Genomic DNA, 17,551 nt, shown 5'->3' with positions numbered 1-17,551 from the left:
AAGCAAAAGGAAATACCGATGACGAGTATCGTGGGCTTGTCGTCGGGTGCACAATTGTTTTGCCTCCGAGTTTGCCCCCAGCAGTGGTGATGCCCTATAGTTATAACTGGGCTGCGAGGGGATCGTCAGTGCTGTTTTTGTTCAATATAAAAATTAAAAGTAGCCCAAATAAATACTTAAATGTTGATTTGTTATAGTTTTTTGACGTTTCGACGGTCAGTTACCGAAAAAGTACGGCATTTAACGACAATTAGGTAATCTATGGTGTGTTGAATTTCCCTTGACCGGTCTCTCCGTAAATTGTTTTTTGTCGACAAAAAAATAATCAAATGTGAAAAAATAAAAGTTTCAGTTTGAATTTCAGTTGCAAAAGAAATGTGATATTCCTAATAAACCACATCCATTCCATTTTTTCCACAATTCATATATATTACACAAACGATTCAAAACTTTCCCACTTACCTTCATCCGTCGTCCTCCTCGCCATCTTGTTCCGCATCCTTCCCAACAGCCACCGCATCGACCGTCGAGTTGTAATGCTCCCCCAGCCGGTACATGTGCCGGTGATACGTCAGCACCAGCTTTCGCGCCGGATCTTCCCCCTCTCCGTGCACCGGCGACGTCCCGCTGGCCTGAATAATCTCAATCGGACACTTCAACCCGCTCGACAGGGCCTTCACCTCGATCTCCCCGCCCCAAGACTTGGTGTTCCGCACCTGGTGGCAGTACTTCCGGAACTCGTCCTCCCCCAAAATATCCCCCGTGTCCGGATTGGTCATGTAACATATGATCGATTCCTTGTTGTCCTCGATGTAATCCGCCGCCATCTGGCGCAAATCCCCCGTCTCGTACTCGTACGCGCCCAACCTCGACTGCAGCTGGTGCTTGACCGCGTTGTACAAACAATCCCCATCGGCGGCCACCGGAAAACTCGCCAACCCGCGCGCCGCCAGCAACTCCGCAATCTTCCGATCCTCCAACACCCTCGGCGAACTGCCACGATTCGCGGCCTCCTCCGCCTTAATCTGCGCCTGCCGTTCCTTATCCTCCTGGGATTTCTTCTCGCGCCTTCGCTGGGCCTTGGACATCTTCACCGGCTCTTCCCCCTCCTCACCATTAACTGCCGGCGCAGCCGGCTCCTCCACACTAATCTTCAACGCATTCAACCGGTTCAACTCGTCGGCGTGCCGGGCTTCCAGGTCCGCCTCCAGCTGGACGATCTCGTCCTGCAGTTCCTTCTTTTTCTTTTTGTCCACTTTGGCCTTTTTGAGCGACTGGATCTTTGCCTGCAGTTCCTTCTTCTCCTTGCGGTGGCGTGCCGTCAGGGTTTCTTCGTCCTCGGTGGGAGCGTCGACCTCCGGACGGGCGGCAGCGTCGGCCATCGTGGGGTGGGAAGCTGGTGGAGAATTTTGTTGGTTTTTAAAAGAAATTTTGTGCAATTTGAATTTTTACCTTTTCGATCTCGAGAGCGGACACTTTGCAGATAAACAAAAGAAGTGACGTTTAGATGAAGTGCCCAGCGAGTTTCACGATGACAGGAAGACTGTGAATTCTGAATGCAATGCACTAGGGTGATTCCATTACAAAAATTCCCATTAAAAAAAGTGCAAGAATTTAGGCAAGAATACAAAAATAAAAACACAAAATTATTCACAAAAATGACAAAAATTATAAAAAATACAAAAATTACAAAAAATGCAAAAATTACAAAAATTATAATAAATACAAAAATTACAAAAATTAAAAAAATTACAAAAAATACAAAAATTACAAAAAAAAACCTAATGAACCTAGCAGAAAACACAAAAATTACAAAAAATACAATATCAACCAAATTAACAAGATTGACAAAAATTGACAACATTGACAAAATTGACAAAATTGACAAAATTGACAAAATTGACAAAATTGACAAAATTGACAAAATTGACAAAATTGACGAAATTGACAAAATTGACAAAATTGACAAAATTGACAAAATTGACAAAATTGACAAAATTGTCAAAATTGACAAAATTGACAAAATTTACAAAATTGACAAAATTGACAAAATTGACAAAATTGACAAAATTGACAAAATTGACAAAGTTGACAAAATTGACAAAATTGACAAAACTGACCAAATTGACCAAATTGACAAAATTGACAAAATTGACAAAATTGACAAAATTGACAAAATTGACAAAATTGACAAAATTGACAAAATTGACAAAATTGACAAAATTGACAAAATTGACAAAATTGACAAAATTGACAAAATTGACAAAATTGACAAAATTGACAAAATTGACAAAATTGACAAAATTTACAAAATTGACAAAATTGGCAAATTGACAAAATTGACAAAATTGACAAAATTGACAAAATTGACAAAATTGACAAAATTGACAATATTGACAAAATTGACAAAATTGACAAAATACACAAAATTGACAAAATTGACAAAATTGACAAAATTGAAAAAAAATGACAAAATTGACAAAATTGACAAAATTGACAAAATTGACAAAATTGACAAAATTGACAAAATTGACAAAATTGACAAAATTGACAAAATTGACAAAATTGACAAAATTGACAAAATTGACAAAATTGACAAAATTGACAAAATTGACAAAATTGACAAAATTGACAAAATTGACAAAATTGACAAAATTGACAAAATTGACAAAATTGACAAAATTGACAAAATTGACAAAATTGACAAAATTGACAAAATTGACAAAATTGACAAAATTGACAAAATTGACAAAATTGACAAAATTGACAAAATTGACAAAATTGACAAAATTGACAAAATTGACGAAATTGACAAAATTGACAAAATTGACAAAGTTGACAAAATTGACAAAATTGACAAAATTGACAAAATTGACAAAATTGACAAAATTGACAAAATTGACAAAATTGACAAAATTGACAAAATTGACAAAATTGACAAAAATGACAAAATTGACAAAATTGACAAAATTTACAAAATTGACAAAATTGACAAAATTGACAAAATTGACAAAATTGACAAAATTGACAAAATTGACAAAATTGACAAAATTGACAAAATTGACAAAATTGACAAAATTGACAAAATTGACAAAATTGACAAAATTGACAAAATTGACAAAATTGACAAAATTGACAAAATTGACAAAATTGACAAAATTGACAAAATTGACAAAATTTACAAAATTGACAAAATTGACAAAATTGACAAAATTGACAAAATTGACAAAATTGACAAAATTGACAAAATTTACAAAATTGACAAAATTGACAAATTTAACAAAATTAACAAGATGGCAAAATTGACAAATTTGACAAAATTTACAAAATGTACAAAATTAAAAAAAATTTAAAAATTAAAAATAAATGCCAATATTGACAAATTTGAAACAATACGACGCCTGAGAAAACCTTTATTTAGGGTTAAAACTTGAAAATGTTCCTTGGACATGGGCAAAAGTTATTTGATTTAGCATAAGACACGAAAAAGGAGAAAAAACATAATATCTGACCGTTGCAAATATTTTTTAAAGTCGGCCCGAGCCAGGGGCATTTTTTTTGAAACTTCAAATTTTTAATGGAAATTTAAGTGCAATCAGCTGAAATTAATTTAAAATACATTCCCCTGCGTTTAGAATCATTTCAGCATGTTTGGGTTAATTCAAGAATTTTTTTTTGTTAGCCAAAAGTTTTCTTTTTTTGCTAAATCTTGCATTTTTAGTAAACTGATGATGGCATATCATCAACTGTACGGGTGAGTAATTCATTAAAATGTTGAAATTATTGGCTTGCAATTTCAATTATATATATGTTTTGTTTAGCCAGATTGGAAAACATTTTTGTCGGTTTAGGCCCTTTTCAAGTGGAATTGCTGAAATTCAAGAAATTTAAGAAATTCAAGAAATTCAAGAAATTCAAGAAATTCAAGAAATTCAAGAAATTCAAAAAATTCAAGAAATTCAAGATAGGCCCTTTTCAAGTGGAATTGTTGAAATTCAAGAAATTTAAGAAATTCAAGAAATTCAAGAAATTCAAGAAATTCAAGAAATTCAAGAAATTCAAGAAATTCAAGAAATTCAAGAAATTCAAGAAATTCAAGAAATTCAAGAAATTCAAGAAATTCAAGAAATTCAAGAAATTCAAGATATTCAAGAAATTCAAGAAATTCAAGAAATTCAAGAAATTCAAGAAATTCAAGAAATTCAAGAAATTCAGGAAATTCAAGAAATTCAAGAAATTCAAGAAATTCAAGAAATTCAAGAAATTCAAGAAATTCAAGAAATTCAAGAAATTCAAGAAATTCAAGAAATTCAAGAAATTCAAGAAATTCAAGAAATTCAAGAAATTCAAGAAATTCAAGAAATTCAAGAAATTCAAGAAATTCAAGAAATTCAAGAAATTCAAGAAATTTAAGAAATTCAAGAAATTTAAGAAATTCAAGAAATTCAAACAATTCAAGAAATTCCAGAAATTCCAGAAATTCAAGAAATTCAAGAAATTCAAGAAATTCAAGAAATTCAAGAAATTCAAGAAATTCAAGAAATTCAAGAAATTCAAGAAATTTAAGAAATTTAAGAAATTTAAAAAAATCAAGAAAATCAAGAAATTCAAGAAATTCAAAAAAATTCAAGAATTACAAAAAAAATAAAATTAGCCAGATTGGAGAACATTTTTGTCGGTTTAGGCCCTTTTCAAGGGGAATTGCTGAAATTCAAGAAATTTAAGAAATTCAAGAAATTCACGAAATTTAAGAAATTCAAGAAATTCAAGAAATTCAAGAAAATCAAGAAATTCAAGAAATTCAAGAAATTCAAGAAATTCAAGGAATTCAAATAATTCAAGAAATTCAAAAAATTCAAGAAATTCAAAAAATTCAAGAAATTCAAGAAATTCAAGAAATTCAAGAAATTCAAGAAATTCAAGAAATTCAAGAAATTCAAGAAATTCAAGAAATTCAAGAAATTCAAGAAATTCAAGGAATTCAAATAATTCAAGAAATTCAAAAAATTCAAGAAATTCAAAAAATTCAAGAAATTCAAGAAATTCAAAAAAATCAAGAAATTCAAGAAATTCAAGAAATTCAAGAAATTCAAGAAATTCAAGAAATTCAAGAAATTCAAGAAATTCAAGAAATTCAAGAAATTCAAGAAATTCAAGAAATTCAAGAAATTCAAGAAATTCAAGAAATTTAAGAAATTCAAGAAATTCAAGAAGTTCAAGAAATTCAAGAAATTCAAAAAATTCAAGAAATTCAAAAAATTCAAGAAATTCAAGAAATTCAAAAAAATCAAGAAGTTCAAGAAATTCAAGAAATTCAAGAAATTCAAGAAATTCAAGAAATTTAAGAAATTCAAAAAATTCAAGAAATTCAAGAAATTCAAGAAATTCAAGAAATTCAAGAAATTCAAGAATTTCAAGAAATTCAAGAAATTTAAGAAACTCAAGAAATTCAAGAAATTCAAGAAATTAAAGAAATTCAAGAAATTCAAGCAATTCATGAAATTCAAGAAATTCAAGAAATTTAAGAAATTCAAGAAATTCAAGAAGTTCAAGAAATTCAAGAAATTCAAGAAATTCAAGAAATTCAAGAAATTCAAGAAATTCAAGAAATTCAAGAAATTCAAGAAATTCCAGAAATTCAAGAAATTCAAGAAATTTAAGAAATTCAAGAAATTCAAGAAATTCAAGAAATTCAAGAAAAATCAAGAAATTTAAGAAATTTAAGAAATTCAAGAAATTTTGAGAAATTCAAGAAATTAAAAAAAATTAAGAAATTCAACAATTTTAAGAAATTCAAGAAATTTAAAAATTCAAGAATATCAAAAAAATTAAAAAATGGGAATTTCAAGAAATCAAAGAAATTTTAGAAATTAAAAAAAAATCAAGAAATTCAAGAATTCCCCCCCTCCCCCCTTCAAAACCCTTTCAGATTACAGATTGGTCGACGCAAAATAAATCGGTACTGGCAACGTTATTTTGTGTTTGCAACACTGCCAGTTTTGCTGGGCGTAAAGGGCGGTTGGTGTCCAGCACGTTTGGATCTGTCAAACATTGGCCAATCAGTTTTCCTTGACAATCTGTATTTCAGATGCTTTTTGAATTTTGAAATTTGATAGAATTTTGCCTAAGTTATAGCTTTTTTAAGATTCTTGACGTTTTTTAACCTTAAAACTTTGTGTCCCGATTGCATTTTCAATAGCGATTATTCTAATTTGGACCTGGTATGGTGAAAATTGATTTTGAGACTTCATATTTTATTTTGTAATTTTCCGTGTTCTCATCCCTGTTCAAGACGTTCCTTGCTCCACAAGTCCTTCAAACTCACTGGGCATCTCGGACGCGCGCAAAAAGAAACAACAAAAAATTTCAAATTTTCGCGAACTGTCACAATCGAGTCAAAAAGAGGTGTTCGACAAGTCAAACGCTACGCGGCGTCAGTTTCACTTTGTTTGTTAAATGCATTTTCCGTAGGAAAATGAGTTAATTCCCACTTCCGGCGTGATTTATTGATCCAATCGACGTTTCCAAGATTTATTTTGCCTTTTTTTGTTACCCGTGAGAGATTTTACTGCTTTTGAAACCCCCCCCTGGAAATTCCGTCACACTTGAAAAAAACAAGAAAAAAATGGAAACCCCCCTCAAGAACAAAGTGCTCACCAAGCTGCAGCAGGGCGAACCGTTCCAGACGCCGGTGGCCGCCGCGGACCGCTCGAGCCGGCACATTACGAGCGTGACGCGCCTTCCGGCGTCCCCGTTCCTGCAGAAGCTTGGCTTCGGAACCGGCGTCGAGGTGCTGCGGATCAAGCGGTCGCCGACGAAAAACTCGTCCAAATCGCCGTGGGCCATCAAGATGCTGTCGCGGCGGAACAACGCCGAGCAGGCCAGTCTGTTTGGGGATCGGTTGACCGAGGAGGCCAACATATTGAAGTGAGACGACGTCCGGATCTTTGTGGGTTTGTGGATTAACGGTTTTTGTTTTTTTTTTTTTTACAGAACCTTGAGCCACCCGAACATTGTCGGATATCGGGGCTTCGACACGCTGGAGGCCGGCAAGGAGTACATCGCGATGGAGTACTGCAACACGTCGCTCGGGGATCTGCTGGAGAAGCGGTACAACGACGGGTTGGGTCCGCTTGAGGCGCCCAAGATCCAACGGATGGCGGTGGACATTCTGCGGGCGCTCGATTACCTCCACACGGACGCGCTGATCCTGCACGGAGACCTCAAGTCGTTCAACGTGCTCGTGAAGGGGGAGTTTGAGGCCTGCAAGCTGTGCGACTTTGGCGTGAGTTTGCCGCTCAACAAGGACGGCTTTCTGGACACGGAGAAGAAGGCGGACGCGCAGTACGTCGGGACGGGCATTTGGAGCGCGCCGGAGGTGCTCGAGGAGGACGTGTCGCTGATCAGCTCCAAGGCGGACATCTTCAGCTTTGGGTTGGTGATTTACGAGACGATTTCGCTGCTGCCGCCGCACACGTTCGCCGGCATGAAGGACGAAAGCATCGCCAGCTCGGCGGATTACGCCATCATGAAGTCGATCATCCGGGGCGGCGCCGCCGCCAACCGCAAGCTGGACGTCAGCGAGGTGATCGTGCTGGACGACGAGACGGAGGACGAAAAGGACGTTTCGGTGGCAGCAGCGACGACGACCAAGCGAAAGCTCGACGTCGAACCGGAATCCACCTCCGAACCAGCCCAGAAGAAGCCCGCACCGGAACCGGACTCCACCACCGCCGACGGCTCAATTATCTCCGTCGCGGACGAAACGATAGACGAAAGCGCCATCACCATCGACGATGACGACGAGGACGAGGGCGATTCCGAAGAGTCGGAGGACGAAATCGAGGAGGGTGACGAGGGGGACTACCTGGACTACGGACGGTTGGGGACGCGGCCGGCGATCCCGGACGGGATTAATCTTTCCGAAGATTACAACTTTATTCTGGAGGTGTTTTACGTGTGCACGCAGGAGGATTACGAGGCGAGGCCGTCGGCGCGGTCACTGTTGGACGCGTGGGAGAAGAAAAACGCGGGCGCCGAAGGCGCCCAAGAGGCTCCGAGTGCGGATTAGACGGTGGACAATTCCGAAAAAAAAGATGATTTTTTTAAACGTCCTGATGATATTGTGGGGAAGAAAAATATATTTAAACAAGTTTAAAGTTACGTGCCAATTGCGTTTTTATTGAACATCACAATTCGTCTGCCAATTGAAATGAGATATCCGCAAGTTCCAGGGGGACCTCTACTTGCCGGCATCCGGCTGGGGCGACGGATAGTGGTGCATGCGCTCGTCCGGTTCGGGAACGGCTCCAACCTGCAGTGCGAACAGACTGCCAACGATGACCAGAAGGTACAGCAGGAACTTCATTGTTGTTTTGATTGGTTGTATTTCTTCAATACTGATGCTGATTGAAGAGAATTCTGTGCTTTTTATAGGGAAAGGTTCGAAGAATGAGTCCAAGCAGATGTTCTGGGATTTCTTCATCAAATTACTCAATTTATTGCTTCAATAAGTTGCAACATAGTTCTTGCATGATTTAATACTTAGCTTAGAAAAAATACGAGCAGTTGAACAAATATTGCAATCCTATAAAGGTTTTCCACACATAAATATCTCCGCAATGTTTCTAGCAATACCTCATTTCTTTCATCAGAAGCTAATCAAACATCATGCACCTCCTTATCTTCTCTCTTCTAGTTCTAGTCGTAATCGTGGCGCTCGCTCTTCAAACAGTGCAAACCGCTCCGGACGAACGCATGCATCACTACCCTTCGCCAAAACCGGAGCCAACAACCGTGACGGAGAACTACGACGGCGTGGTTTGGCACGAGGATATTTTCGGCCCGGGTGGGTCCCAATAATTAGCTGAAGAATACCTTTGTGAACAATTGTGATAAATAAACGGTCGCGAAAAAATACTGGAATTCACCAAATAAATAATAAAACCCAACATTTTCAAGCATTTTTACATACTAGATATCCAGTAACTTTTAATGAAACATGATGTAATCCAGTCAATTCCTGAAACCTCTTGAAAGTCTAAATAAGCAATTCAATAAACAATTCACTATAAATTTAAAAATAAAACCAGTTTGAAACTCCCGAACGATTTTGAAATTATGATTCGCCTCGGCAAAGCATAGCATTGCATACACTGAGGAAAAAGAATGTAAGATTTTCATAAGTCTACATCTTATGTGCTGCCTGATTTGAGTATCCACTAGGCTCTCGCGATTTTCATAGACAATCTTATGACCGTCACTATAAATTCATATGGTTATAACTAAACTTTACTTATGTATTTGGTCCACTGTTGATAGACTATGGACTTCATAAGAAATTCTTATGGAATTCATCTGTAATTTTTCAATGGTTTTCGCGTATGATGCTAGTGTGAAATTTTTTGACATTTCAAGATGGCGAAAGGTCGGATCGAGCAGACAATTTTAAACGCTCGCTACTCCAAATCGCCCCGTAGTTCGTTCCGGTAACTACTTCACAAAGCTGCCACCGCCGCTATGAGTTTTACCGCGACCTCCAAGACACAGGTAAGTTCTGTGGCGGGTGTTTCGTGGGTTTTGGTTCGAAGTTGAATATTTTGTTTTGATATTTTAGGTAATATCAATGGCCGTTGGTTCCGCCGGCGGCCCTCCCCAGCATCCTCCAGAAGAATCCGGAGAATAGCAATAGGTTTAAGAATAGCGAAGGTTTAAGTTTGATTGACGCGGTCATGCCGAAGGTGGTGGCCATCCGGCAGAACATGCCGATTCACCAGCAAAAGACGATTAAACCGGAGGCTGCGGAAACCAAAGGGATGACGAGCAGTGGAAGGAAATGAAGTTTTGGTTATATTACGATAATTTAAAAATATATACGTTTAAAATTTAAATAAATTTTTGATTTCATTCAATTAAAAATAAGAAAAAATGGGTATAAAAAACAATGTTTATTAATATAATCTCCATGCGCATTGCCATATATTCTGTACAAAATTCCATCTACGAATATCATAAGATAACTCAATGGAAATCTTAATTGACGGCTTTGTCAAATTTCCCCTCCCAGCCATAAGAAAATCTTATGACATCCGAATAAAATCCTGATGTCGAAAGGTCATAAGACGTTCTTATGGATTTTGCCAGTACTTTTTTCTGAGTGTAGCATTTCCACTCATGGTACGTTCGTTTGAAGAGCCGGTGCCAGTTTTGGTTCAATCGAACGTCATTTGTCAGTGTGCGTGGACCTCGCAAGAAACTGAAAAAATATCGAGTGCGACCAGTGCGACACTAGAGTTTCAGTTCCAAGATAGCGAACGTACCATCAGACTGGGCCCTAACCGTGGCCCTAACCCTTACACTACGCTAGTGATTTAGAGTTTTTAAATCTAAGATGGCGGCCAAAATGGCGGTGATGAAATATTGATAAAATGCATTTGGAGCGTTATTTTATTAAGTAACGCAAAAAAAATAATTTTAGGTTTATTTAGTACAATTTAGTTAAATTAAATGAAATTATTCTAAATTATTCTAAGAAGTCGGTACTAGTTTCAACTTGTTGATTTAAGTAAAAAGTTAAAATTAAATAAAATTAGTCAGGGATGCCTAAATTTTTTTATTGGCAGGTCAAATTTGAAGCTTAGATGAGCTTGCGGAACAAATGTGGAAAATTATTTGAATAAATATATATCAAACTTTGTAGCCACAGATAAAAAAATAGGAAATTATAAATTTTTATCAAATATTTTTGTATATTTAGGAAATTTTCAGCAGAATCATTCCTTCAATAATTTTTACGCTTTTTACTCAAAAATGGGGAAAATTAAACTCAGTTTTTTATTCCTATTTTTCGGGATCCCGGGATTTTGAAGAAGAAAATCCCGTTTTCCGGGAAAATTGGAAGAAATTGATGCAAAATTGCTTCTCGGTAATATAAAAAAAATCTACCAAAACTGGTTTTCTTTTCAAAACTTCTCCAATTTGAAATATATTCAGCGCTACAACAATTTTACACAGCGATTGCAAGCGATCGTTTCCAGTAGATTGATGATCCGAATATTTCGATTGTTTTATTCAGATCACAGATCAACATATTTATTTTTTGTGGCCCGCGGACCCATTTTGAATGATCATGTAAAATGGCCCGTGGAACACTTGTAAAGTGATTTCATAATTTTTTAAAATTAGGGGTATTAAAAAAATATGGTGGTTTTTTTTTATTTTTTGTCAAAACATAAACTAATGATTTATTAATATATTGATCTAATTTTACGAAATATTTTGTACAAAAATCTTAATAATAAAAACAATTTTACACGTTGTAATGTAAGTTCAACAAGTAAATATCGTCAAAACTTTCATCAAACATTTTTGGAAATGTTTATCGAACGTTTAAATTTGACTAGGTAGAATTCTGTAATAATTGCAAAAAAATATAAGTATTCCATATTAGTTTGAATGTCATAATGACCATTTTTATGAACTGACCATCAAACTTCCCTCGGGTTTCAAACTCATGACAGCTGGATAACGAATCTGATTGACTACCATCTTATTCATGCAGACAAAATATTGAAATCGGAGGAATAACGTTGTTGCGAATATTTTACAAAGCTTTTGTCGTCCAAACCTCCCCTAATTTTTAAAATTGGCTCAAATAATCAAATCATTTTTTTTTTCATGATACTTCTAAATATCAATGGAAATTTAAGTACAATCAGCTGAAATCAATGAAGCACCGGATTCGAGTGGTAGAAATGACAGTTCTCCCATAAGAAATACATTGTCGAAAAAAAAAACTGCTCGAATGGAAGTGCTCCATTAAAAATGCAGTTAAACACTAATGTTTTTAAACTAAAATGTTTTTTTTTCGTCGAATCTTGAATTTTTTGCATATAAAGATTGCAAATCTACTTTACGGGTTTTTTAAACATATTTTTCATTGAAATGTTGGGTTTCTAGCTCACAACGACTATTCTTTAGTAACACTTAATTCAAAGATAAAATTACACCGTTTCATAAATTGTTCAAATTACATTTTGGATTTGGATGCGAAAAGTGCTTTTTTCAAAATATTCGTCATGGCATCGATTTTTGGAAAATCATTGATCGGTAAACAACTTAAGGCAATTTAAACACTGTTTGCTTGAAATGTTTCAAAATGACTAAATGAGTGAATATAAGATAAAATTAGTCAATATTTGTAAAAATTATTTACAACAATTTAAAAATAGTTAAAATTCGATCGAAATAGTTTCAATTAGTAAAAACTAATAGGGTATATGGCCCTATTTTGGACCTACTATGCAAAGCGTCAACATATTTCGCATGGTTCTCAGGAACGGTCTAACTAATTTGGCTCGTTTCAGGATTGTTTTGTGCCTGAATTTATGCTTAACAAAGTGTACTATTGAAATTTGAAAATAATTTAACCATTTCATTGTAACAAGCATTTCAAGCAAAACATTTTTTTGATGCTTTTTGGACTTATTGAATGTATTTTGGAGACATCGCTGAACCTATTTTGGACCCACACTCTCATTGGTTGAAATTTTGACAACTCGAATTGCGGCGTGCGGCGGCTAATTTGTTTTGTTTTAATCAATTAGTAAAAATTACTTAAATTACTTAAATTGAAAAAATAGCATAAAAATAAGCAAAACACAAATCGGGTTGACATTTTCTCTTTATTAAACTCTTCTTGTACAAAGTTCATGACTTGCCTCGATTGTTCAGATGCTCGTTTTGTTGAGTGGATTTTCTGGATCTCTGTCAGGAATCAAAAGGTCCGAAAATGTCCTCGTGGTTGGTTCCGCAGTTGGCGAAGGGTAATGATGTATGCGTTCGCAATAGCTTTTACTATTTGAAAAATTAGCGAGACAATTGCTAGAAAATACAACTTGAGGGTCATGATGTTTGCTTTACTGTAGAACGCATATTGATGACATTTATATAGAAAACACTGAAAGAATAACATCAAACAGTTGGGAAATTTGCCCACGATTGCACTATTTGTACAACTGCTCGTAACTTTTCCCAACCAAGTTCAATAAATTGCTTCACCGCATCATGCTTTGCAATAAGTCAAGATTCATCTTCACCAGCTCAGGTGTGTTTCCAAAGAACAATGCGTTTTGCAATTTATTTTCTGTTGGCCGTCATTTTCTTCATTGGTGACCAAATGACCCGTTCTGGTTCTGGAGTTGACGCAGCTTCGACAAAACGTGGAGGAACACAGAAGCTAGGCGATGATCTTGAAACCATCGTGAACAGAGAAGCGGCAAAGTTTAGTAATTTAAACATTACTGTTGCGAAGATTGCCTAGTGAGAAAATGATGTTTTTGCGAGATGGACCAACTATGGTCTCAGCAGTCGTATGACAGAAACAAAAAAAAAAAAAAAAAGAAAATGATGTTAACACATGAATCAATAAATAGAGCAATTTGATGAAGAAATCCTAGAACATCTCCTTAGTAACCGTTCAATAGGGCGAATCTGCGTTTGTAAACAAGCAGTCTATCCCCCTCTTACTGGACGTGAACTGTCACTTGAGCATAAGGGATAGACTGCTTGTTTACAAACGCAGATTCGCCCTATTGAACTGTTACTACGGATCTGCTTGGACTCATTCTTCGAACCCTTCCCGTATAAAAAGCCCAGCATTCTCAACAATCAGCATCAGTATTGAAGAAATACAACCCATCCACACAACAATGAAGTTCCTGCTGTACCTTCTGGTCATCGTTGGCAGTCTGTTCGCACTGCAGGTTGGAGCCGTTCCCGAGCCAGACGAGCGCATGCACCACTATCCGTCGCCCCAGCCGGATGCCGGCAAGTAGAACCGCACCATGGTGGGACCATGTGGTGACTTTGACATGAAGATGCCGAAGGAGAACTAACCGCTGATGACGTTTCAATAAAATTATCAAAATAAAAATAAACTGTGTTTTTCATTGAGGAACGAAAAAGAAAGGAGATTTTCCGAAATTCAAAATTGTAAACAAAAGTTCTTCACAGTTCTAAAAGTTCTAAAAGTTCTCAAATTTCTAAAGCCTCTAAAATTTTGAAAATTTCAGAAATTGCAATTTTTGATAAAAATAAAATACTTTTAAAATAAAAAAAATTAAAGTATCGTAAATTACTTAGACTGAAACTTTTAAAAAATCTTAAGGTTTTCAAGGTTCTATAATTTCTTCAATTTCTAAAAGTGTTATAAGTTCTAAAAGTTTCAAATGTTTTAAGAGATCTAAATGTTCTTGAAGTGCTTTAAAATCTTAAAGTTCTTAAAGTTTTTCAAGGTTTTTCAAGTTTTTCAAGTTTTTCAAGGTTTTTCAAGTTTTGATAGTTCTAAAAAATCTAAAAGTTCTAAATGTTCCAAAAATTCAAACAGTTCTAAATGTTCCAAAAATTCTAAAATTTCTAAAATCTTTAAAAATCTTAAATTATGAAAGCTTCAAAGTTTTTCTAAAACTTTTTATTATTTCAAACATTTTATAAAATTTTAAAACTTTTAGCGCTTTCAAAATTTTTAAAAGCTTTAAAAAGTAAAATTTCAACAATTTCCAAAAAATTCTAAAATTTCGATTTATTTTAATTTTTTTTAATTTAAATTTCAAAACTTGTTTAAAATTTATAAAAAAATCTGAAATTTCAAAAAATTTCTAAACTTTCTAAGAATTCTGAATGTTTTAAAAGTTCTCAAAGTTCTGTAATTTCTTTAAAAAAAAAGTTCCAAGTGTTCTAAAAGTTTTTGAAATTCTAAAAGTTCTAAGAGTTCTAAAAGTTCTTTAAGTTCTGAAAGTTCTAATAATTCTTAAAGTTCGTAAAGTTCTAAAAGTTCTTAAAGTTCTTAACTTTTAGAAATTCTAAAAGATCAAAATGTTCCAAAGACTCAGAAAGTTCTAAAATTTCAAAATCTGTGAAAATTTTAAAATTTTCTATAAGTTTTCAATAAAAATGAAAATTTCCTAAAACTTAAAAAAAAATTTCTTTAAAAAAAAAGTTCCAAGTGTTCTAAAAGTTTTTGAAATTCTAAAAGTTCTAAGAGTTCTAAAAGTTCTTTAAGTTCTGAAAGTTCTAATAATTCTTAAAGTTCGTAAAGTTCTAAAAGTTCTTAAAGTTCTTAACTTTTAGAAATTCTAAAAGATCAAAATGTTCCAAAGACTCAGAAAGTTCTAAAATTTCAAAATCTGTGAAAATTTTAAAATTTTCTATAAGTTTTCAATAAAAATGAAAATTTCCTAAAACTTAAAAAAATAGCACATTATTTTTTTTAATTTTGAAAATTCTAAACGTTTTTAAAGTTCTGAAATTTCTACAATTTCTAAAAGTTTATAACAGTTCTAAAAGTTCAAAGTGTTCTAAAAAGTTACAAAGGTTCTAAAATTTCTAAAATCCCAGAAATTTTAAAATTTCTAAATTTTAGAGTTTTTTTTTAATAGGTTCTTTAAACGTATAAAACACAATGGTTAATAGGACTTTTTGAAAAACAACTCTAGAAGTGTTCTAAATGTTCTAACAGTTCTAAAAATTCCAAAAGTTCTATTTTTTTAAAATTTCTAAATATTCAAAATGTTATATAAGTTTTTAAATTTTCTAAAAAAATTTAAAAATTTTATAATTCCTAAAACTTTGAAAATTTTCAAAAAATTCTAAGAATTCTAATATTTTTATAAAAATTTAAAGTTTTGAAAGTTCTAAGAGTTTCTAAAGTTTCGTCATCAGGAGTGACATTGAGTCTGGGGGGTGAAATTTGGTCATACAAATTTTGTATGACCCAATCTCACCCCAGACCCAATGTTACCCCTGATGACGGTTCTTAAAGTTCTGAAATTTCTACAATTTATAAAAGTGTTACAAGTTTTAAAAGTTCCAAGTGTTCTAGAAGTTCTTAAAGTTCCAAAAGTTTTTTAAATCTCAACAATTTTTAAATTTTTAAAATTTTCAAAATATTTTTTCTAAAAATGTTCATATTTCTAAAATTTCTAAAATTTTTAATATTTCGAAATTTGGTCAAAGTTCTAGAAGCTTTAAAAATTCATAAATTCCTAATTACTAAACTGCCGTTCTACGCATAATTGTCCCATGTCAGTTTTGGGCGATTTTGACTTTATGACATTTTTATGTTTAGTTTGATGTGTACTTTAAGAAAAACACATAAAATCTGGTACTTTGTTCGGAAACTCATGAAAAACAACACCAAGTCTGTTTGTCCCATCGTTGTACTTCTACGCATAATTGTCCCACCAAGTATTTTCTTACACGGAATCATTAGTTTTACTAAGTATTATGTCTTGTTTACCTTTTGTATAGCAAGAGGTTTACAAATAAGAGTGATAAACTGCTAACTGGGATGATTAGGGACTTATGGGGTGAATAGGGACCCACGGGACAATTATGCGTAGAAACACAGAAAACGGTCGAAAAATTTCAATCGCGTTTTTCTCAGTTGCACTTTTTCGAACATGGGACAATTATGCGTAGAACGGCAGTAAAATTCTAAAATTTTCGATGTTTTGGCGTGGACGTTTAAGTCAATTTGTAAAAATTAGAAGGTTGAAGGTGATATATTCACATTACAGAAAAAAAGTCACAACATTTTTTTATTTTTCTTGTTTTATTGTTGTTGTTTAATTTAATTGAAATATATAACAGTTTTCACTTTTTTGTATTTTCAAATAATAATATTCCATAATAATAATAATAGTTACTATTATTCTCAAAACAGTACTTTTTCTTCGCGCAAACTTTCTCCTTTTCGCGCAAAACTAAACTTTTTTCTTACCCTCTGCACAAAAGAAACGACGTTCCGTTCCACATGTCGCGGCGCGTCTCCAAATTCCGTAACGCGCGCGCTTGATTCCTAACTTGCGATAATATGTACACGTATTTATTAACATAATGAAATTTGAATAGTGTTGTAGGTTTTTCTCTTCTTAACTTCTTCTCAGTGTATGGGTTTTGCTTGCTTGCTTTTTTTTTGTTTGTGAAAATTGTTTAGCGATATCATCATTACAATTAGGTGTGGTGGTGGTGTTGCAACCTTCCGGAGAAACTAGGTAAAAAACAAACACAATCACTTGGTGAAAATCAACACAAAGATGAAAAAGTCGTTTTTTTCTCAAGCTCCTGTGGCGTTCAGTACAATAATTTAGTAACTTTTCTAAAGTTGACGATGCGTTTGTTGTTATTATCTCGATTTTGGGTAGTTTTAAAAAAAGCGCAACTAACTGGTTTCACTTTGTCGTATATAACGCTAGGTTTGTGTGTGTGTATGAGTGCGATGATAGGATCCATGTTTTGTTTAAGTAGTAGTAGTAGTGGCGGTAGCAGCGCAGTACTAGAATGAAATGATTGGCCACGTCCCCTTCTCCGGATTCCATCGAAAGCGAACCACCGCGCGCGCCGAAAAGCAGATCTGCTTGAAGAGTTTTTAAATTTTGTCGTATTTGGTTTCAATTTTGGATAATTTTGTTTATCACAGCAAAAATTCCATTCATTTCGGTTCGGTTTTGATCTGCGAAAAGGGGGCGTGGCTTCTCGAGAGTGAGTAGTT

The 17,551-nt window shown here is 34.3% G+C and overlaps 2 protein-coding genes and 1 long non-coding RNA gene across 4 annotated transcripts; 2 read left to right on the top strand and 1 right to left on the bottom strand.

Annotated features, from left to right (window-relative positions):
- Positions 1–408: 408 nt before the first annotated feature.
- LOC120417706 (deubiquitinase OTUD6B) lies at positions 409–1,513 on the bottom strand. The gene is made up of 2 exons (XM_039579852.2): positions 1,453–1,513; positions 409–1,396 (listed from the first exon to the last, which is right to left on the bottom strand). The coding sequence occupies exon 2, from the start codon at positions 1,380–1,382 to the stop codon at positions 465–467; it is 918 nt and encodes a 305-aa protein (XP_039435786.1). The 5' UTR covers positions 1,383–1,396; positions 1,453–1,513; the 3' UTR covers positions 409–464.
- Positions 1,514–6,589: 5,076 nt separating this feature from the next.
- LOC120417703 (lymphokine-activated killer T-cell-originated protein kinase homolog) lies at positions 6,590–8,951 on the top strand. The gene is made up of 2 exons (XM_039579848.2): positions 6,590–6,927; positions 6,994–8,951. Exons 1-2 carry the CDS (start codon positions 6,626–6,628, stop codon positions 8,069–8,071), a joined length of 1,380 nt encoding a protein of 459 aa, XP_039435782.1. The 5' UTR covers positions 6,590–6,625; the 3' UTR covers positions 8,072–8,951.
- Positions 8,952–13,085: 4,134 nt separating this feature from the next.
- Positions 13,086–13,937, top strand: LOC128093818 (uncharacterized). Of its 2 annotated transcripts, none has more exons than XR_008212767.1 (2): positions 13,086–13,105; positions 13,652–13,937. It is a non-coding gene; the product is annotated as an uncharacterized LOC128093818 (long non-coding RNA). The 2 variants fall into 2 exon arrangements; XR_008212768.1 differs by having other exon boundaries at positions 13,087–13,105; positions 13,657–13,937.
- Positions 13,938–17,551: the final 3,614 nt, after the last annotated feature.

The sequence above is a fragment of the Culex pipiens genome, chromosome 1 (assembly GCF_016801865.2).
Source record: "Culex pipiens pallens isolate TS chromosome 1, TS_CPP_V2, whole genome shotgun sequence".
Classification (NCBI taxonomy): domain Eukaryota; kingdom Metazoa; phylum Arthropoda; class Insecta; order Diptera; family Culicidae; genus Culex; species Culex pipiens.
The sequence above is the reverse complement of the archived record's forward strand: the minus strand, read 5'-3'. Positions and strand labels throughout refer to the sequence as shown.

Coding starts and splice junctions, on each gene's coding strand:
- LOC120417706 (XM_039579852.2), bottom strand. CDS start 1,382: ATGGCCGACGCTGCCGCCCGTCCGGAGGTCGACGCTCCCACCGAGGAC.
- LOC120417703 (XM_039579848.2), top strand. CDS start 6,626: ATGGAAACCCCCCTCAAGAACAAAGTGCTCACCAAGCTGCAGCAGGGC. Junction 6,928..6,993: donor GAGGAGGCCAACATATTGAA/GTGAGACGACGT, acceptor TTTTTTTTACAG/AACCTTGAGCCACCCGAACA.